The sequence below is a fragment of the Aplidium turbinatum genome, chromosome 7 (assembly GCF_918807975.1).
Source record: "Aplidium turbinatum chromosome 7, kaAplTurb1.1, whole genome shotgun sequence".
Lineage (NCBI taxonomy): Eukaryota > Metazoa > Chordata > Ascidiacea > Aplousobranchia > Polyclinidae > Aplidium > Aplidium turbinatum.
The window spans coordinates 24,109,420-24,129,729 of NC_137478.1; the positions used below are offsets into that span (position 1 = coordinate 24,109,420).

General features: G+C 34.9%; 1 protein-coding gene across 1 annotated transcript; it reads left to right on the plus strand.

Annotated features, from left to right (window-relative positions):
• The first annotated feature begins 2,077 nt into the window (after positions 1-2,077).
• Positions 2,078-13,742, plus strand: LOC145773873 (kelch-like protein 12). Its single transcript, XM_082584995.1, has 9 exons — positions 2,078-2,136; positions 2,861-2,984; positions 3,933-4,086; positions 4,520-4,737; positions 5,387-5,536; positions 6,161-6,263; positions 10,298-10,380; positions 10,680-10,860; positions 13,543-13,742. Exons 1-9 carry the CDS (start codon positions 2,078-2,080, stop codon positions 13,740-13,742), a joined length of 1,272 nt encoding a protein of 423 aa, XP_082441121.1.
• Positions 13,743-20,310: the final 6,568 nt, after the last annotated feature.

Sequence of the window (20,310 nt, forward strand, 5' to 3'; positions counted from 1 at the left end):
ACTATTTCATTGTAATATAATATCAATATTTTTGGTATCAAAATTAGTTTTGTTCAAAGGTGGAAGTTTGATGCACATAGCATGGTAAACTGTCCAATTCTTTTCAGGCTGTAGGATTTGAAGCAGCATGGATTAAGTAATGTTACTGGTTTGATAAGTAAACGGATTGTCATTTTAGTTTTTTTCTGTGCAAATGTACAAATATTGAATCTTTGGACTATCTTTGAATTGAAAAGATTGAGCTACTTTTGGTCAAGCCTTTTATTGAAGTTGGGCTGGAGATTTTCATATAATCTGGTGACATGAATATTCAGCAGTTATTGTTATCCAGTTATTGGTGAAGTCTCAGTTCAAATTTTTTTGAATCCAGTTAGGCTTAATATAGCCTACTGAATATTTTTTTATGATACACAAGAATGTTTTAATTTGATGGTTTATTTAAATGGGACACAGACAGGTCTATGAAAGTAGATTAAAGTAAGTTCAGCCTTGTTTTGCTGTTTTATATAGCCTACATTTTTTTGCTTGTGTTTTGTACACAGCCAAGTTGATGACTCTCAGAGATTGTGAGTAATTTAGTATTTTTGAAAATATATACGCAAAGACAAAATTTGGGCAAATTATGTTCGCCCCCCCCCAAATGTTTTACTCTCCTACGGCTACTCTACTTTACAAAGAATTAATTTTAGCAGAAAACTCCAACAATTTTAAACATACTGACGAAGATCGTAATTGAGAGCAAGGATTTTGCAGTTTCTGGAGAAATCCCTAATGCGTAATTGCACAGTTGGGGAAATTCGTGGATACAACAAATCTTTGAGAATACATAAATGATATTCCTCTTAATTTTCTACTTTGAACGGCAAGTGTTATCCTCATTTTAACAGCACATCAACAAACGTTTCTACACAACCTGATATTATTACTGTATATTCATAACATTGTCGATGAAGGGGGCCCGAAAACAAATGGGTACCGGGCCCGAGAAATCCTGTCAACGGCCCTGTCTGGCAGTTTTGTCTTCCATTAACCCACTTTTTAAAAATCTTACCAAAAAAAAGCATAGAGCTTACTGAGAGAATTATGGCATTACAAGCAACATTAGTCTTATTCAAACGGAATCATTTTAAAAATAGTGTTTTTTATAATGGATTTTTAGGGAGCGACAGTTAGTATATTACTAGGAGCGACAGTTAGTATAATACTAGAATTTTCTTGATAGGCATATGGTACAGTTTCTTACACTACACTATTGTATTCAGGGAATAACTTACGGTAATACTAATCTCCAAGTGAAATGGAGCATGATAATACAAATCCATGGCCCTACAATCATGGAAAAGTATTTTAAGCTCTCTTCTTTGAAAGGCAAAAACTTATATTTTCAATGCCAGATGTGTCTTTCGGCCAAAAAGATAATTTCTTGTAACGAGAAATCGCGAAGTGGCTTGAAAAGTGTGTTGTTTCAAGTGGTTTATACCGTGTGAATGTTTGGCACCTAGCAAACAAAATAAGTTTGCGCTAGAGTATGCGCTAACGCTGACGCCGCCAACTTTTTTTACAAGTTGCGTTGACGCATGCGGCGTATAGTTTTTCGAACGTTTGCGTTTGCGCTGACGGCGTCAATATTTTTTGTATGCGCGTACATCACTGTTTAAATTGCTATCGATACATTGCATTGCTACACATTTTGTTATTATGCGTTTTTCATCCCTTGCTTGTAACTGTTATGACACAATTTTAGGATGAGTTATTGCAGCATAGTGAGGTTTTTTCCATACCTTTCAGATTTTTTTCTGTGCACGCTACTATTCTGATTGAGCATGAGTAATTGCAGACTTAGCTTAATTCATTTAAAACAGCACCGGTAGCATTTTCACTAAACTTCATTGTAAAACCAATCCACATTGTGTTGATAAAATATACATTTTAAAACTTTAAAGATGGCTTTGGGATGAAAAGGTTGGCGATGAAAATTAAAACAAATGTGAGTGAAAGTGTTTTTATTAAGTGGCAACCGTATACTGAAAAACCATCATAGCCAATGTTTATTATATGTTGCAGAGAAGTTACAAAAATGGGCTTCAAGCAATTTAAAAGCACGCACATGGAAGACATCATGCACAAACTGAATGAGTAAATATGTTTCTTTATATTTTACCATTTTATTTGTGCGCACTGGTTGATTGCGTGATAATTGTGACTACTCAGTAAAGCAGAAATGGATTTGAAATGCTTGTGGTTTCAAATTGAAGCTGTTTCAATTTTCACTATGATATGTATATGATGTAAATCGGAAACATTTAAAAAATTCAATAATTCTGCTTTTTTTGTAGCCTACACTATATCTTGAATTTTATGTATAACGTTGATACAGTACAGGAAACTGTAGGCTATGCATAATGGACTAATCTTGCAATGATAAATTATGTAGCAATGCTATTTTCTCTGGTGTCAGGCCTTTTTTCTTATTTCCAACTCTGTTTTCCTGATGCTGGAATTGGCTGCTTTTGTTCCAAATAAGTTGTCTGTATTGAGCATAATCTCACATGGATCTGAAGTTTTTTGTATTCTTCTTAGTTTTTATTGAAGTGTTATAAATCAGCTTTTTGTTTCAGCAAAACAAAACTTCAATGGATTCAAAGTAGTTGCAAATGAAATGGCCACAGAACTTGTTGCATTGAAACAATATCTTGTTTAAATTTTTTTAGTTATGAAATTCAAAAATACTTTGGTTTATATGAATGTTTACAGCAGTTGTTCAAATTGTAATTTAGTTGCTTTGATAGATGATTCTTGGAGTGAATCTACTGAAGGTTGTAAAAACGTATTTGATTTATAATTGAATTTGTTAAAATAGAGAAAGGAAATCTGGAAATGGTTATTGTGATGTCACTTTGACTGCTGGAGACGATGAATTTTCCAGCCACAAATGTATCCTTGGAGCATTTTCGACCTTTTATCAAAAGCTTTTCTCTGCAGAGGTGAATTTTATGTATTGTTTGTTTCTTTGTTGATGGTGAGTAGGGAAACTTGTTACACATAAGTTACCAACTACAGCCCAAAATTTATTTATATTTTTACTTAAAACGTAACAATTTTACAAAAAAGTGGTAAGCTTTTTTTGGTTATCACTTGAACCAAATTTGAAAATCAACGCTTTTATATTTTGTAGATAATTCAGAAATTTAATCTGTCATTGTTTATTTTCCTAAAACAATGTATGGAATTTTTATGTAGCCTGAAGAATAAAGAAGTTGTTTTTCCATATTGTAACTAAATATTGGAATTCCTTGACATTAAACACACAGGCCTGCTACATACTTTGTTAATTTATTTGAAGTGTAAAATTATAATTTTAGAGCATTTGTACAGAAGATTTTCCTGCTTAACAGCGCCAGGCCTGGTATTAATGATATAGAAAAAAAGGTTTTGTGAAGATTTACTGAATTATATATAAAGAATTAAACAATGCGGTTATTACTTTTTTCAAAACTATTCAATCACAAAATACATAGCAATTGTATAATAGGGTCTAGGCTTGGAATAAAAAATAATAACTTATTGACGTGCTTCTGGACATTTTGTTGTGTAAGCTACTTTATATAACACGTACATTGACTGTTGGAAGAGACGCCTCTGTTTCGATCTTAAAGTCTCCTCAGTGCTCATTGCAGTAAACGTAGATGTAGATCTGACAACATTGTTAGAAAAACAAAATTAACCAGATTAAACGTAATAACGTAAATTAAAATTGTTTTCACTTGAAATATGACTAGAGATGATATTATTTGTTAAGCTGAAAGGTATTTTCATTTCTGTTTAGCTCCCGATTGTTTATTTGTACAAACCTATTTATTAGTCATCAACATCATAATCTTGGTAAACGCGTAATGTTATGACTCAGCTTTGTTAATTTTGTGAATTGTTAGATGAAGGAAAAGTATGAAAGTAAAGCAAATATCCACGGAGTGAAAGAGGATACCATGGAAGCTGTTTTAAACTTCATGTATACTTGTGAAGTGGTGGTCACAAGTGAAAACGTATACAGTTTGCTTGAAGCTGCAAATTATTTGCAAATTCCAAGTAAGTGTCAACGATTGTTTAAAATTAAATTAATCTTTTTTGTGTTCTACGAATTTCAGGGAAACGTTTTTTACAACAGCTTATGATAACTTTAATCATTTAATGCTATTAGTTTTTTTGAATATTTTTTGTTTTTAGATTGTGACGAAGATATCAGCACAACGGCAGAAGTTATAATTTTAACTTGTTGATAAATAATTTTGCATCAAATTTTATTGAACTTGCTTGTTAGTGTTGGCTCCTTTCCTGAGCTCATTTTTGTTCACAGTCGGCTAGGTTAATTCGAAATAATAACAAACAAACAATGTTTTGAGTTTTTATATTTCATAACAAAGATACCATGGAAGGAGTTGGCAGTTTTATTTATTTATAAAAATGTTTAACAGGTTTCATTGCACAATAAGGTTTTTCACTGATGTTGGTTGTTGTTTAGATCTCAAGCAATATTGCATCGAATTTCTTCTTGATGAAATTGATGTGACGAATTGTTTAACAATTCAAGCATATTCGAAAATGTATGATCTGGACCAAGTTGTGACAAAAGCAAACATTGTCATTGCTGAGAACTTTGAATCAGTTATCGATGGAAAAGAGTTCAAAGAGCTAACACCAGATGTGATGTTTGAAGTGATGCAAGTGGAAGAGAAAAAGGTTTGTAGGCCTATTTCAAATTAAGACTTCAAACAGAATTCGACAATCACAAATACCACAAACTAAATTGAACCAGACTCTTCGCCAGGTATTTAATTTGTGAGCAGTGTACATGTTCTTGGGCCAGTCACATAATCAAGGCACATGCTATACCTGTGGGTGCGAAGAAATGTAGACAGAAAGTCACATACAAATAATCATTGCCCGTTCATTATTCAAACCACTCCGAGATATCAAATGCTTATTCTCCATGGTAAACCCACAGTAAGCAATAACTAATCAGGTAGTGCCTAAATAGTTAATACGCGACAAAATATCGATGTTTACATGATTTATAAAAGCTCCAATAAGCGATTTCTACTTAAATTCCAGTCGATTTGAACCAGCGCAGAAGAACAACTTTTTAGGTTAGTAATGGCAATACGTACAGAACAGTTAAAAATTTGTGATTGCCGTTCATATCCATATGTAAAATAATGTTGGCAAGTACTGGACTTAAAATTCAGGTAATTTGTTTGCTTGGCCATGATCTGCTTTTCATTCTATGAACTGAGCAGAAAAATTTGGACTCGACATTTCGCATCTTGTTCTGTGACGTAATACTCATTTGTGATAAAGTACAGTAATAGTAATTGATGACGTCATTCAGGTATCCTCGGAAGAGAATGTTTTTCATGCGCTTATAAATTGGGTCAAACATGACGTCACCACACGTAAGAAGCACATAGTTAAACTTTTCAGTTTTGTTAAACTTGGAAAACTATCCTGGAATTTCTTGCAAGATGTTGCATTGAAAGAGGTAAATCTGACAAATATTACAATTAGTAATCACTAACTGACATGTAGCAACAGTGAGCATATGTTGTTGATGATGATAATTCTTATATGTTTGTAGCGGGCATGGTTGTGCTAGGAAAAATAAATGAAGTGGAATATAAGTAAATATCATCAAAACAGTGCTGCCCAATGCCCATTCAATATTGTCACTTATGTTATCACTTTGAAAATTCGTAGGAGATAGCATAATGTACTACATACTTGTACAGATACAATCATAAGTCTAAATAAGATTCTTCAACAATTAGTGAGAAGAATTACGAGAAGTATTACATTCAGCTCACCATAGCGATGGGAAACATAACACAAGTTATTACAATAACAAGAAGTTTGAAAACAACGTTACAAAACAATAAACTAACGTACTGATGCAATCAATATAAACTAAGCAAAAATGGCTCCACTCAAGCATACGGCTTCTGTTGTGGAGAAGGACTTAAGTATTTTTAAATGTGATTTTTTTACAAATGATTTTATGTGAATTTGTGAAACCGATGTTACAACAAACAACAACTATCTGATGAATATTGAAGTAATGACATTAAACTTATGTGTAAATTTGCTAAAGTTCCTTTCAATTCATCAGGAATTGATTACGACTTCATTGGAATGTACAAATATTTTACTTCAATCTGCAATTCCACGTGGTGCTGCAACTGAAGTTCTTCCCGCTCCTTCAACAAAGGAAGGTTTGGACAACTTTTTTAGTTTAAAATTTTTGTACTGTATGTTAGAGTTGATCATTGAGTCACAATGTCCAACAGCTTTTATGACCCACAAAGTTTGTGTCACATTATTGATGAAAGTTATTCAAAGCGGAGTCGAATGATTTAAATCGTTTGTTTATTGACGTCACCAATGAAAGGTTTTGTTAGGAAAATATATGAGGAGTCATTTTTTTCTACTTTTCATCAACAACTTCAAACATTGATCCAGCGCAAATTGAAGGAAGGTCATATAATTCGAATTGTCTGTTCAGTGACTCCAAACGTCTAAAAATATCTGCGTGATTTTCCTAGAGGTTAATAAATTCAATAAATCAATAAATTATTGTACGATCAATTTTTTCATTGATCTAGTGCTAACCGGTGTAGTAGCGGTGGGATGGCGCAGCGGATAAGGTGCTCGCTTTCCAATCGTGCAATCCTGGTTCGACTCCCGGCTTAAGCTGGTTGTTGATAAACACCGCTCACCTTTACCCAGGGTGTAATAAATTGGGTGGGCGTAGTTGCTGAAGTAAAGGCGGCCGTGAGAAAGGAATTGGCCACCCTACTCTCGTTAATGTCGAAGGCTTAGTCTAATGAGAACCTTATCTTCTCGTTCCCCGAGGCTTGGATCAAGTATGGGACTCACCTTTACTTTTTAGTGCTAACCAAAATCCACTACTAGCTGTTGCATGGTCCTAAAACAGGGGTGTCTGAAGTTCGGCCTGCGGCCAAATCCGGCCCGCGATACAGAAATCGCATCAATTCAACTTGCATTATTAAAAAAATTATGCAGTAATTGTCTTACAGAAAAGAGAAAGGCCGGCGAGAAAAGTTAAAATCATAATTGCGAAATCAATTATTGTCCTGAAGAGCATAGTAATTAGTGATAGACGAGCATTCATTCATTTTCTTGCTACCGAATTCAACAAACGGCGTTCGAAATTTTTTTTTAATTGAAACGAATTGACGCCCATTTGCTAATAATAGCCACTTAGTCATATTGTGTAAGATTAGCCTACCATACTCAGCTTGCATTGACGATAATGTTTTAGTTTGCTGCAACTGGTTTACTTATTGGGATAGATTTTGTATTGAAAACAAAAACATGTGATATAACACTCATATATAATACTCGCATATAATTGTTTACGTACACAACGTAGTACTAGTTAGCTTGCTCAACCCAATGAACCACTAGTGTTAATGGTACGTACAGTGGCGTACACAGAATATTCTTACTGGCGTTCGATATACTGTAATTTGACATTTTGTATTAAGAATAGCCAAATGCTATTTTATAGTCTAACTAAGGATTGAGGTTGCCGAGGCTATCTGTTGGTGAAATATAAACTCTCACGGTCTTTGCGTATGTCACTGTAGGTCCACTTTTGGATTGAATTATGAGATATGTAAATATAAAAAGCATGATGGCAGGTCTAAAGTTTCTAAACGGATAAGTAAAAACTGATAGTTCGATTATCTGGCAATGTTTTTACATTAAAGAATAAATTGAACCTCTCTGTGAAAGTTTAAATATCGAATGCAATTTATTACGATAGGTACTTTAAACCAAATTTATCGCATTTTGAACGTACATAACGATAAAGAAGGCCTGCTCTACAGGAGCGTGTGAGCACCATCTCGCCCCCCTTCAGAAATTTATTAGTGGGTGTCTACTTTTTAGTATAGATGCCTAAAATCTTTTTCAAACCATAGATTGTGAATTTGGATCAAAAACATCAGACTGACTCCACAATCTGTTGGGACTCCATCTTCGACTACATAACAATGCAATGAGATATGGAGTTTAACTATAATAACTAAAAGACTTTACAGAGCCATTTTCAGAAGATAATTTGGCAATGACAAAGGCCGTCTCTAAAACGTATAATTGCATTACTTTTGAAATACAAAAACTAAAAACTAAGGACAAGAATGAAGCAGTGTGTGTTTTGAAAAAAAACTAAGACGTTTAGTTGAATGCAGAGAACAGCCTACTTAAACAAGGTAGTTACAAAAATTTGACGACGTGGAGTTTCCTTCAGTATGCAATCCCTCCCTCCCCATCCTGAAGAGTTTCTGAATTAAAAAAATCATCTCGAATGCAAAAGTAGCCTTTGTGGTGGATAATCCCTGTCAACGTTTCAGGATGCTATTATCGAACATCTTCGTCGTTTCATGAGCATTTAATTTTGGACAAGTCTTATGCTATCAACCCTTGAAAGACATTTTCCAAGAAAGCGAGAGTGTAGTTGGTTATTATTTCTTCTGTAAAATCCAACAAAATAACACAGATTTACTGGTTTAGCTTATTTCAAATAGTTGTTCCAATTGACCATCAACAATACAAAACAGATGGGTGCAGACTAAGCTATAAAATGTCCAGTTTTTGTAACAGTATCGTCACATTGTTTATATAAAATTACCGAAAGACGTTGCACTAACTAAATATGAATATGGGTGGGCCCTGCCCTGTTGTAAAACTCTTGATTCTTTCTTCTGATTGATTGTGTTTAATTGATCTTGCGTGCTCTGTGCACAGCCGACTTGTTGGCTTCTGGCGTGATTCGCGAAGCTCTTGTTCACGTTTCTCTTTGTCCACTTCTCAGTTGTGTTGTGAGGGTTGTATAAAGTTTAGGTGCTAACTTTATTTTTATGCTTAGCCATGTTTTATAAAGCCTTTTATGGTAATCTTATTAAGTAAATAAAGTATGTCAGGCCCCTAAACAGAGATTTCGGCCCAATAACTGAGGCCTTGGAAGCGGTATATAGGGCCTTGCGTGATTTAAGCTATTGAATATCGAGCTTCTGCAGCATTAGTTACAATTTTTTTTAATTTCAAATAGCCAAAAAAAAAACATTAAACAAACCAAAGTGAGTGGGCCCCTAAACAGCCGACTATCGGGGGTACGAAGGGCGGTTAATATGGCCTTGCTATCCAAGACCACTTCTGAACAATACCATGTTTGCACTACACAATCACAACAACACAAAAAAATCAACATTGTTAAGGGAGGGAGGGGCATGGCCCAATGGCCCCCTCAGCGTACGCCACTGGCAGTGAACATGAGTATTAGCAGTGAGATATGAGATCACTTGAAGACAATCGCTAGTACGTCAAACTATCAGTGACTGCTTGTAGACCTACATCAACATAGATATGCCACTGCTATCTAAATATAACACAAGATCACAAAGTAAAAAAACGCCAAAAGCAGGGAAGCAAGAGTGGTTTGCAAAAGTTTTAATAACAATTATTATTATTATTATAACAACGACAAATGTACAAAATCAGACGAAACAAAAACAATTCAACGCAAATTTTGAGAAAGTTAATTTCCTCTTTTCTGCATAATATAATATACAATGTACATTGACATGACATAGTTTTCTTGATAACTAACCTATAATTATATCTTGCCAGAAACCTCTTTTGTGTTTTTCAAAATTGTTTTTAATTTCAAATCACATCAAAAGCGGTTTTAATTAAACCAACCAATGAAGCGCTTTGACTGGCTTCAAAAAAATTGTTTTAAGTACCATATTTTTAATATTTGTCAGCTGTTTTACTTTTACTTATCAAAATGCAACTTGATTGGTTATTATCGCTTCTCTTCAGTTTTCACAAAAAAAATTGGATTTTTCATAATAGCCTAAATGAAACTGTGATGCATAACAAGCAAAACCAAGAGCGATGTAACCGGAAAAAACGCTTTTGCTTAAGTTTGCATTATCGTTGTTTTCATGCCACATGATAATATTATGTATCATAATTGTTTTCTTAGAAAATGTGCAGTGATAAAAATTCCTCAGAATTCGGTATGCAAGCGCGGACTTGCAATCTCGCATGTAATGAGAAGTCGTATACCACCAGTTGATAATGTGTGAATGAAAGTCTTTAATTTTCCATCTCTGTTCAAGCTTGCGGGTACTAGCACTGTACTTCTGTAAAAATCATATAGACACGCTGATTATTATTAAATATTTTAAACTTATTCCTTTTTTGTTTGTTTCAGAATCGAGGAATCAATTTCTTGCATTTCATAAAAAGAATGTGTGGAAGTATGACGTAAGAGAGAAAGAAGCAACTGACTTTCTGGTAAAACATTAAAAGTTTTTGGGTTTACTGTTACTAGGATGAGTGCATTTATTGTTTGATGGTGTGCGATCAAAAACAAAATATTGTTTCACAATGAGTTGTGAGCTCCAAGCTGTTAATATTTAAATGTTATTTGTGTTTGTGATATCTTGCTCTTCTGCAAATGCATCACATGCAGTTGCAATGATTGCACTCGACGTTTCACAATTGATGTGAAATTATGTCGAACATTCAAGCAAGTCTTGTGAAATCGTGACGTTGTTGATCTTACGCATTCTTAACAATTTATGTTTCTTCAGAACACAAACTTTGAACACTTGTACGGATCAGCTGTTTGTCATAAAAGTGAGGTTTTTGTTATCGGTGGAAATAAAACTAAAGTGGTTGAAAGATTCAAGTTAAATGATGAAGGATCTGGTTGGAATCAACTTGCTTCCACAAATGTTGTGAGATTTGGAGCTGCTACTGTGGTTTGCAATGGTAAGAATCCACTTGAGTTTAGATTCAAATTAAGTTGGTTCCACAACAAGCAGATAAACTCATGTTTTTGACAAAAGTGATGAATATTAACAACGATGAACGTCGAGTGCGCATGTGTCGCGCACCACACAAGTGCGGTCTGGAGTGCCACATCTTCGCTAATGTTTCATCTTCATTTCACTCGCTAAACATTTTTTTTAAGCAAATTTCACTATCGAGCGTTCATGTTTTATAGGTTGATGTTTGATGAGATTACTTTGGTTTGTTTGGAAGTTTGGTCCGGAATGCCACATGCTCGCCAATGTTTGCGTTTAATTTCGCTCGCTCACCAATTTCACTATCGTTGATTTAATTTTCAGTGTTGATGTTTGATGATTTTTTTCATTGATTACGACATTAGCGTGATAGCCGCTTTTTCATATCTCGTCCGATCTTAGTTTTTAGACAAGTTAGGCCTAATTGTAACTTTACGAAGTTTGTACAACTTTAAAAGTTATTATTTTTGCGCACTTTTTGAACATGCTTTCAAACAAAATTTTAAAATGGTTTTAATAATTTTTTTTGCCTTTCGCATTAAATAATGCTGATAATAAGCATCTTGGTGCTCCCGTATTTAATTAAGGTGATCTCTAAAATACGTTTCAGCACACAGTAAGAAAACGGGTAAAAAATATCTTCTGACAGAAATCATATTTAAAATAGCGCTCGATGAAAAACAACCTGGCAACATATTGCGATATAAAATGACTTACACTTGCACGAGTCTGTTCAATTATGTTCATTGAGCTCAACAAGCTGATATTGAAAATTATCAGTTACATGTGAGATGATATGATTGAAAGTCCTCTGAGTGTGGTTACGTTTATTCTTAAGGAACCCACTACGTCGCTTCCCTCCCCCCTTTTTGCTGAAAGTTATTCTACATCAAAATCACCACTTTTAATGAAAGGCGCTGCGTTTGTCAGCGATTTTCACCAAATTATGTTATTTTTGCAGAGATACTGATAAAATTATGTCGTCACAGCCTGGTACACTCTACAATAGCATAAATTGACATTGCAGGCTATTTAGCTTTCAGAACAATGTTATATGTGTTAGCAACGCTGGCTTGGTGACGTAGTGAACAGAACGCCCACCTCTTGATCGGTAGACGTGAGTTCTATACCTTGTCGGGTCGTGTCTGAGACGTTATAAAATTAGCACTAAACTTTGTTCTTGCTTATCAGTAAGCATTGAAGAAATGGATTCGGTGTAACAATGCACCCGCCGTAATGCTGTGATCGCAAAGCGCTGAGAGCAACGCATAGGATCCAATACGCACATTAATGTATCAACAATAAAGTGCAGAGTTTTATATGTCTATGTCACGTCATGTTAATAAATGACAATAAACTCATACAGAGAAAATAGATTGTAAAACACTCTGCAAATCAATAAACTCGATATCCAGCTTTGTGACGTAAAGTTTATCTGAACGATTGTAGCGAACATGCAAAAAATTTTCTGTGGAGTACGAAAACAATTTTCATGAGACTTACAATAAGATGTTAACTTATGTTTGTATCAAAAGGATATTTTAAATGCTTGCTGTAGTGATTTACTTTTACTCTGCTGCAGATAAAACTAGGTTCAAGATGAAAGTTTTTATAAACCGTGCGACTATCTTATACTCATGTTGATACATCGCCTCGACCATACCTGTCAAATTGACTAGCATATTAAAACAGATTTAAATAACCTATTTATGGATTCAGAATCGCTACTTTAAGTGAGCATCATCACTAGAGCGCAAATAAGGTTCCAAATAGCCAAGGACAAAATTAAATTGAACCCCACTGATCTGCAATATTTCAACAGGCCTATGTTGTTGAAAATAAACTTTGATTGCTTTTGCTGAAAGGCGATCAAATAATTATAAATTAGTAATATTTGAAGCAAATCTGGTAAAGGAATTTCTTGAAATGAAAAGTTGAACTCGAAAGGAGACCAAAGCAAAGGAATTTTTTATAAACGCAAACAATTTTGAAGTACTCTGTGTGTTGCTTAAACCACCCCTGAGCCAAACAAGTTCATATACATTGATCAGGCGCTTTATACGCAAGACCAAGCATTTTTCACTTCATGAGGCTTCAATAGTCTATAATTGCGTAGTTTATTTTTTATTTTAACGTCGTCCGTTTTTATTGTTGAAAACCTTGTGCCATCTCTCATCTTCCTCCTCCAGGAAATCTTTTCTAGAGAAGTAGCAAGCGTAATCATTATACTCACACGTGGCGTTGAATGAATGTTGAATAAGTTTCTGGTAACGAAGGTGTCCACTTAACTCAATGAGTTTTTCGTTCCTACCTACTTCCAGAAAATCATCAAGGTTCTTTTTTTGAAGATTTTTCAATCAATAAGAATAGCAACATAAATTATTGGTTTGTTTCTGATTGTTATGTAATACAAAATAACAGGATTTTAATTATGCTTTGATGATGATGATGGCGTATGAAATTATGCTTTAATTTTAGCGTTTATACACAACAAAATTTGATCGCATTGTTTAATATAAATTTGTATTCTTTTTGGCAATATTTATGAAAATGTTTAAATCTATTTATTTAATTTTCTATTATTTATTTAATCTATTATTCTAAACAAAATTACCATTGAAGAGAACCATTGTTTATACATGAACAGATTCCATCTTCACTGTTGGTGGCACAGAAAATAGTCACACTGGTTTGACTTCATGTGAAAATTACAACATTGTTGAAGACAAATGGTACAACAGCGTTCATATGAATGAAGGTCGTTGTGGTCATGCTTTGGCTTCCACTGGAGGTTTGAACTTTGTTGAAAAATTAACTAAGTGTAATCAATGTGTTGTGATGAAGTAATTCAAAGATGGTGTCAACACTGTTATACAGTAAAACTCATTCATCAAATTTATAAGTAGATATTACGATCTTACAGTAATTCATTACATTATAATTTCATTGGTTTTACTAACAATTTTTTATTCTATTGAGAACAACGACATGATCACAATCCCATTCGATGCATGGTGGGATTGATCAATCTCATCAAATCAAATGTTTTCCGATTGTAACTATTGCACAGTTAGTTGGCTGTTGTTTTGCCCCACCATTACTGCACAATGCTCAAGTCCTTTCGTCGTTTCACCTTTTGCCTCGACATAATTACGTTCAAGAAGATGGATCAGTTATAGTTCAAAAAACAAGAAAACGTAATTATCGTCGTCATCAATTTTCGCCAAATAATCCTTTTTATTTCGTTCTTAGAAGCAAATTATACTGCTGAACAAGTTTCAATGGACTTTGCAGAAATTAGGTTTAAGAGATAATTTTAAATCTTGATATTAAAAATTATGTCCGATGTTTTCTGTGTGTTTGAAACCATACGCACAAGAATCTCTGAACGCTCAACGCTCCAAAAATTAACATGCTTTGAATGATTTATCGCCATTTCATTAAACATTAAATAATTAACACAAAATGAAATAATTGATAACTACCCTGTGCTCCTTTATTTGTTCATTATAATCATCTGATTGGTTATCGACTACGTGTCTCAGAGGTGAGAGCGCTTGCACGATGCTGGTGACTTCGGTTCGACACCTATCCATTGTGCCTTGGCACACACAATGACATGCTTGAAGGTGGACACGAAGGTTGGCTTCCTTGTCTTCACGTCCACTTAATCTAAATCTTCAATGACAGAGCATAAGTCTGGATATGACAAAACTGCTCACTTGGGTTTCAAGAAAATATAAAGAAACAAATAGTCGAAAACAGCACCAGCTGGAAATGTTCAGAATGAACTGCAACAGTTTTGGAAACCCAATGGATATGTACAAACTAATGTCCATTGAATCAAATATTGATTTTAATATTGTCCAGAATCTCAAAAGTTTTTGTGGACTTCAAAAGAAAAATCTCATTGTGTGAAGTGTTGTGGGTTGTAGCCTTCTATAAGCAGGAAGAAGAGGTTAGATTACACATTATTATATCGGTATAAAGCCTTTATTGGGGACAACGATAATAACAAATAAGAACTCATATCGTATTTTCGAACGTAATTTGTACATGACACCATAATACTTGAACGATTTTAATGCCTTATGAACGGCCAATCAAATATTAGCTTATGTTTTTCAGATATTGAATTGCTTATGAAAATCATTTCCTGAAAAGCAAACCTTTATACCTTACGCTTTTTTGAAGTCGTCACTCAGTTTGCATTTTTTTAAATATATTTTAGCTTCAATGATAATTTTAATCAATATTGTTCCAAAGTGAGTTTCATTATTCTTTGTTATTGAAGCAAACTGTGAAAATGTATATTAATGTATGTGTTGTGAGAAATAAAATGCATGCGTAATTTGCATGCATTTGCTCAATTTGCTCTTAATCTGTCACTTTTGTACGTTGAAACCAATTGTTTTCACGTCATGCATGCCTTAAAGTAAGACGCTGCGACCGTCCCAGTCCCTTGGTTTTGCTATTGTTTCTATGCATTTGCAATGTTCTCATGAGTTCTTCAGTGCAACCAATTGGGAATCAAAAGTATGTATCTTAACTTTGTTTTGAATTAAACCTTTTTGTGAAGGAATTCGATTCGTTTTGACCCGACAAAGTTTGTTTCAAGCAGTCCCAGTGCATGCACATGAAGAATAGCCTAATGAACAACATGAAACACACAAAAAGTTGAAACTGAGAAAAATCTTTTCAGTTTATACCATGCATCTTACATTCTGTGTATCCAATTCACTGCAACGTAATGAGACATGAGATAGAAGCTACATTAGCAAAATGATGGTCTTCCAGTGCAACACACTGTTTGTAGTGAAAAAAATCGTTAGAGTAAAACCCGAGAAAAAAAAATGGATACAAAATGTTTGCACGTTTGTTCATCCGGAAGACCTTTTACGGTCCAAGTAGATCCCTGGAATGACAAATAAAATTATGTAATATGGTCCAAGTACACCCCTGGGATGATGTCTACATATTTCTGATCAACAAGGTCCAAGCATCTCCGTGAGGTGCTTTTGAATATTGGCAAATTTTGAAGAAAAAAATTTGGACCTCAACGGACCAAAATCGGAAAAAAATTTGTTCGGCAAAAAGGTTAACTTTTCAATGCTTTTGTTAACATTATCCACTTTGCACCAACTTACTTTGCAACAAATGCTGGGTCTGTTCTTATTTGATTTTCTTTTTCAATAAAATTAAAATAATTTGTGAGCTAAGCGTTCCAAGCAAATCGTGAATATTTTGTAAAATCCATGTCTTAAAATAATATCGCATGCAGCAATTGTTATTTCTAAATTTTGTATCGAATTATTTGAGCTTATCAGGGCTGTATGGAGTCGGAAGGTGTGTGATGTATCTGGAGTCGGAATCGGTGGAAAAAGCACGATTCCGACTCGCTTGATATAAAACGAGGAACAACAGCACGTTTGTTGGTTGTGTTATTTTTGTGTCACCGATCGTTGCAGTTTTCTGTTTAAGTTCATTTCTTTGTCTCAATGATTGTTCTTTTGACTTAGTGTGAAGTACAGTAGCTTATGTTTGCTCGAAATGACGTTTATTTACAATGAAAACGAAATTCTTGGCAATTTAATTTGAAACAAAATCAAGACAAAATCTTTTGTGTCAAATTAAAGTAAGTGAAGTATTTTAGAAATTTTTCGTGTGTTACACTTTTATGCTTAAATATATGTAGCCACTCTCTTACAAGTTTTATGTATCTTTAGTATAAAATTAAATAACGCTTTCTGGTATAGTGCAGGCCCTTAGGGGAATCTTTAGGCTAAACGTGTTACACGTTGTTTTTTTGCATATTTTTGCAGTTGATCAACCCAACTTTGATTTTAGTGGGTGCCGCAACTTTTTGGGTCACGTGATCACCCCCAAATCGGGGATTTCCACAGAAATCACGTTTCAGCTCTTTTTACGTCATTTTTGTGCAATTACATATTTGATTTTTGTATATTTTAACTTAAAAAGCACATACAAATAAGTGAGACAAAATAAACACAAAATAATTTGATTGATGACGTCATTGTGACGTCATCACATGCATTTTTTGCTTTTTTAACCTATTTTGGTCGTTTGCTGTTGGTTTTAGTTGGAGTACCGGTTACTAAAACCATTTCACAATTCCTAAAAGTAGTTTCGTCATGATTGCATTTTTTATGACGTCATCATTACATTATTAAAACTAGACAACTTCAAATTCAGGAACCAAAGGTAAGTTTATTCCGAAAAAAGCGATCAAATACTCTCATAAGTTTTGCAAATGCTTAAAATTTTACAATTGCAAGCAATAATTCCAGTACAGTATGACGCAATAACGACGTCATCAAGGGAATAACCAGAAGAGCAGCTACCAGGGGTGAATTTCCCTTTTGGTCATGCCACTTTAAAATTTAAAATAATATGTAGGCCTAATTATGATCTACAAATCAAATTAATACACGACCCCAGATGATGCAATGTCAGAGTCTTAACACTGTTAATTGAAGATGAAAAAACTAGCGGTTTTCGATGTTAAATTCCTACCATACGTAATTTGATGTTGAAAAAATTCGTGTACGACAAGTTTTTTCAAGTTACAAGATAGAGTTTAGAAAGTCAAAAGCATTTCTTGAATGATCAGTGTGGATTGGAGATGAAACGTCAGAGAGGATTGGATATTTTGTGGTCGAATTGCATGTTTCGTACTCGCATGAACAAAGACTTGTGCATTTTATGGATTTTTTCTTACAGGAACATCGAGAGCCACAAGTAGACTGACAAAACGTAACAAGCTGATTTGCATCATTATGTTTCCAAGCTAAAGGAGAAGGTAGTTGCTGAACATTTACGAGGCTTGATTTCCGTATTTCAGCTTGATGTATCGCTCTGCGTGTACGTTGCATCAGAGCAGCTGACGTTGGTGGCAGCTTTTCAATAGTGCAACCATTGGTAAACATCATATAGGCTAACGGCATTCGTCTACATCCGTGATAGTAGGACCATTGCCATAAAGAGCTATGACATACTTTTGTATGTCATTTATAGAACTAGGTGAGTTTGAGAAATTCAGAGAGTTAAATAAGCCACACATTGCGGTAAGATTAAGCATCCAACAATCCCAAGCCTTTTTTTCCAAAGACGCAACAGTATCGCAGATTGTGATAGCATAAAACAAAGGTAAAGAAGCGCAAATCATCGGAGATTGAGGTAAAGATGAAACAATATCATGGATTGGAATGAAGCGAGCTTTTTCTCCAACTCCAAATTAAACCCATAGTTTACAGATTTCTAACTTGTCAAAACACGAAATTGCAATAATTACCACATTAGTATCTACTGTTTTGACTATGGCATCGGATTTTCCATGTTTCACATGGAGAAACATACGGGTGTCTGCCTCTTCGTGATCACATGGGGAAACCTTAGGCATGTCCAATGTTTGATTGTTAAGAGCTGTATCTAACGATGTTACAACAATCGTAAACAAGTTTGGATCGACTGAAGTTATCACAGCTTGTTGAACCAGTTGATATAACGCAGTTTTGTTGCTGTCATTTCCCAAAAACTCAGACCAGTTGAGAGGAAGACGAGTATTACTTGTGACAGCCACGTAACATCCAGACCCTGTTTCTTGCAGAAGATAACCCTCAAATAGCTACTGCCATCACAGAACATGCCAGCAGTGTGATGTCAGCCGATTATGAAGTAGTGAAAGAATCTGCCTCGAAAACCGATCACTACGTCCTTGATGGAGGGTTCTTGTTGCATCGAGTGCCATTGAAACTGGAGACAGTTATGGGTCTATTGCACAGTCGTATGCAGATTTTACCATTCGTCATTATCGCTTAGCAACGGTGGTCTTTGATGGATATGGTGGTCCGTCTATCAAAGACAATAGCCTACCCATCAAAGACGCGGCATGAACGTCCACCCGGTTGTTTACTTTACTGTAGACACCAAGTTCATTGGAAAGAAGGAGCAGTTCTTGCCTCGAGCTTCCAACAAGGAAGGATTAATTTTTGCTCAACTGAGGAATAGAAGCTGCAATGTGATGAACGCTCCAGGTGATGCAGATGTTGACATCGTCAAGACGGCAGATGGACAGCCCTCATCGACATAGTAGGCTACGACTTTAATTGGTGAAGACACGGACCTTTTAATATTGATACTACGCTATGCTGACACTGACCCAGACATTAAAGACCTCTACTTCTGCTCCGAAAAGGCTTACGCAACCAAGCTACACCACATCAACAAACTTAAAGCAATCATCGGACCAGTTATAATTATGCTTACAGCTCCTCTTCATTCATGCATTCACCGGTTGTGATTCAACGTCAAGGATATTTGGTATCGGAAAGAAGACGCTTTCAAGAAACTAGTGAAAAGTCAACCAATAATCAAAGAATGTGCAAATTGCTTTATTCTCCCAAATCAGACAGACCACATCATTAAGGATCTTGGAAACAAAGCTATGACCGTTATGTTTGGCAATGATGGCAGTAGTAACCTAGAAACACAGCGATACAATACATTGGTCAAGAAAATTAAAACAGCCAAATCCTTTGTTCACCCTGAACGTTTGCCACCTACATCATCCTTTACCAAATTCCACTGCCTCAGAGTTTACTACCAGATTATGGTCAAGATGGGTAGGCTACTGACGATGGTATAGATGCTCTAGACTGGGGATGGAAAGTAGACAATAATCAGATGGTTCCAATCATGACGGACATGAAAGCTGCCCCGGACAACCTATTGAAAATGATCACTGCAATTGCAAATCGTGTTCACCTCACTGTAGTTGCCGGAGATATGTGCTACCATACCATGCTGGATGTGGACCATGCCAAACTGGTTCATGTGTCCATACAGCAATCACATAATTACAGACGATGACATCGAGAGTGACACCGATGAGCATTAGTAATACTTGATCCATTTGCTTTCTTTACGCTGATTATGTCAAGAGTCTACATGACCACATCGTATGAGCTCTTTATGCCTGCTCAGTTAACCCAAATATAATTATATAGAAATCCCTGTGATAGAAATTTACCGGGTTTTTTAATAAACAATACATTGTTATTGTACATTTTTAATGGTTTAGCGGCCATCTTGGATTGCCATATTGAATTTATAGGCTATCAGATGATTTAACAATTCTGAGAATGGTCTCATTGACTTCACAAGGTATAAAAACCTAGATATAGACACCAAAACTACATGTTTTGGTCACATGATAACCTAGTTATGGTCAATTTACTGTTATTTTAATGGTTTGGCGGCCATCTTGGTTTGCCATATTGAATTTATAGGCTATCAGATAATTCAACAATTCTGAGAATAGTCTCATTGACTTCACAGGGTATAAAAGCCTAGATATAGACATCAAAACTACATGTTTTAGTCATATGATGACCTA

What these genes read in the sequence shown, in the direction of transcription:
- LOC145773873 (XM_082584995.1), top strand. Translation starts at nt 2,078, where the DNA reads ATGGGCTTCAAGCAATTTAAAAGCACGCACATGGAAGACATCATGCAC. An exon ending in TGCAAGTGGAAGAGAAAAAG is followed by an intron (nt 4,738 to 5,386) that starts GTTTGTAGGCCT and finishes GACGTCATTCAG; the next exon opens with GTATCCTCGGAAGAGAATGT. An exon ending in AAGATGTTGCATTGAAAGAG is followed by an intron (nt 5,537 to 6,160) that starts GTAAATCTGACA and finishes TCAATTCATCAG; the next exon opens with GAATTGATTACGACTTCATT.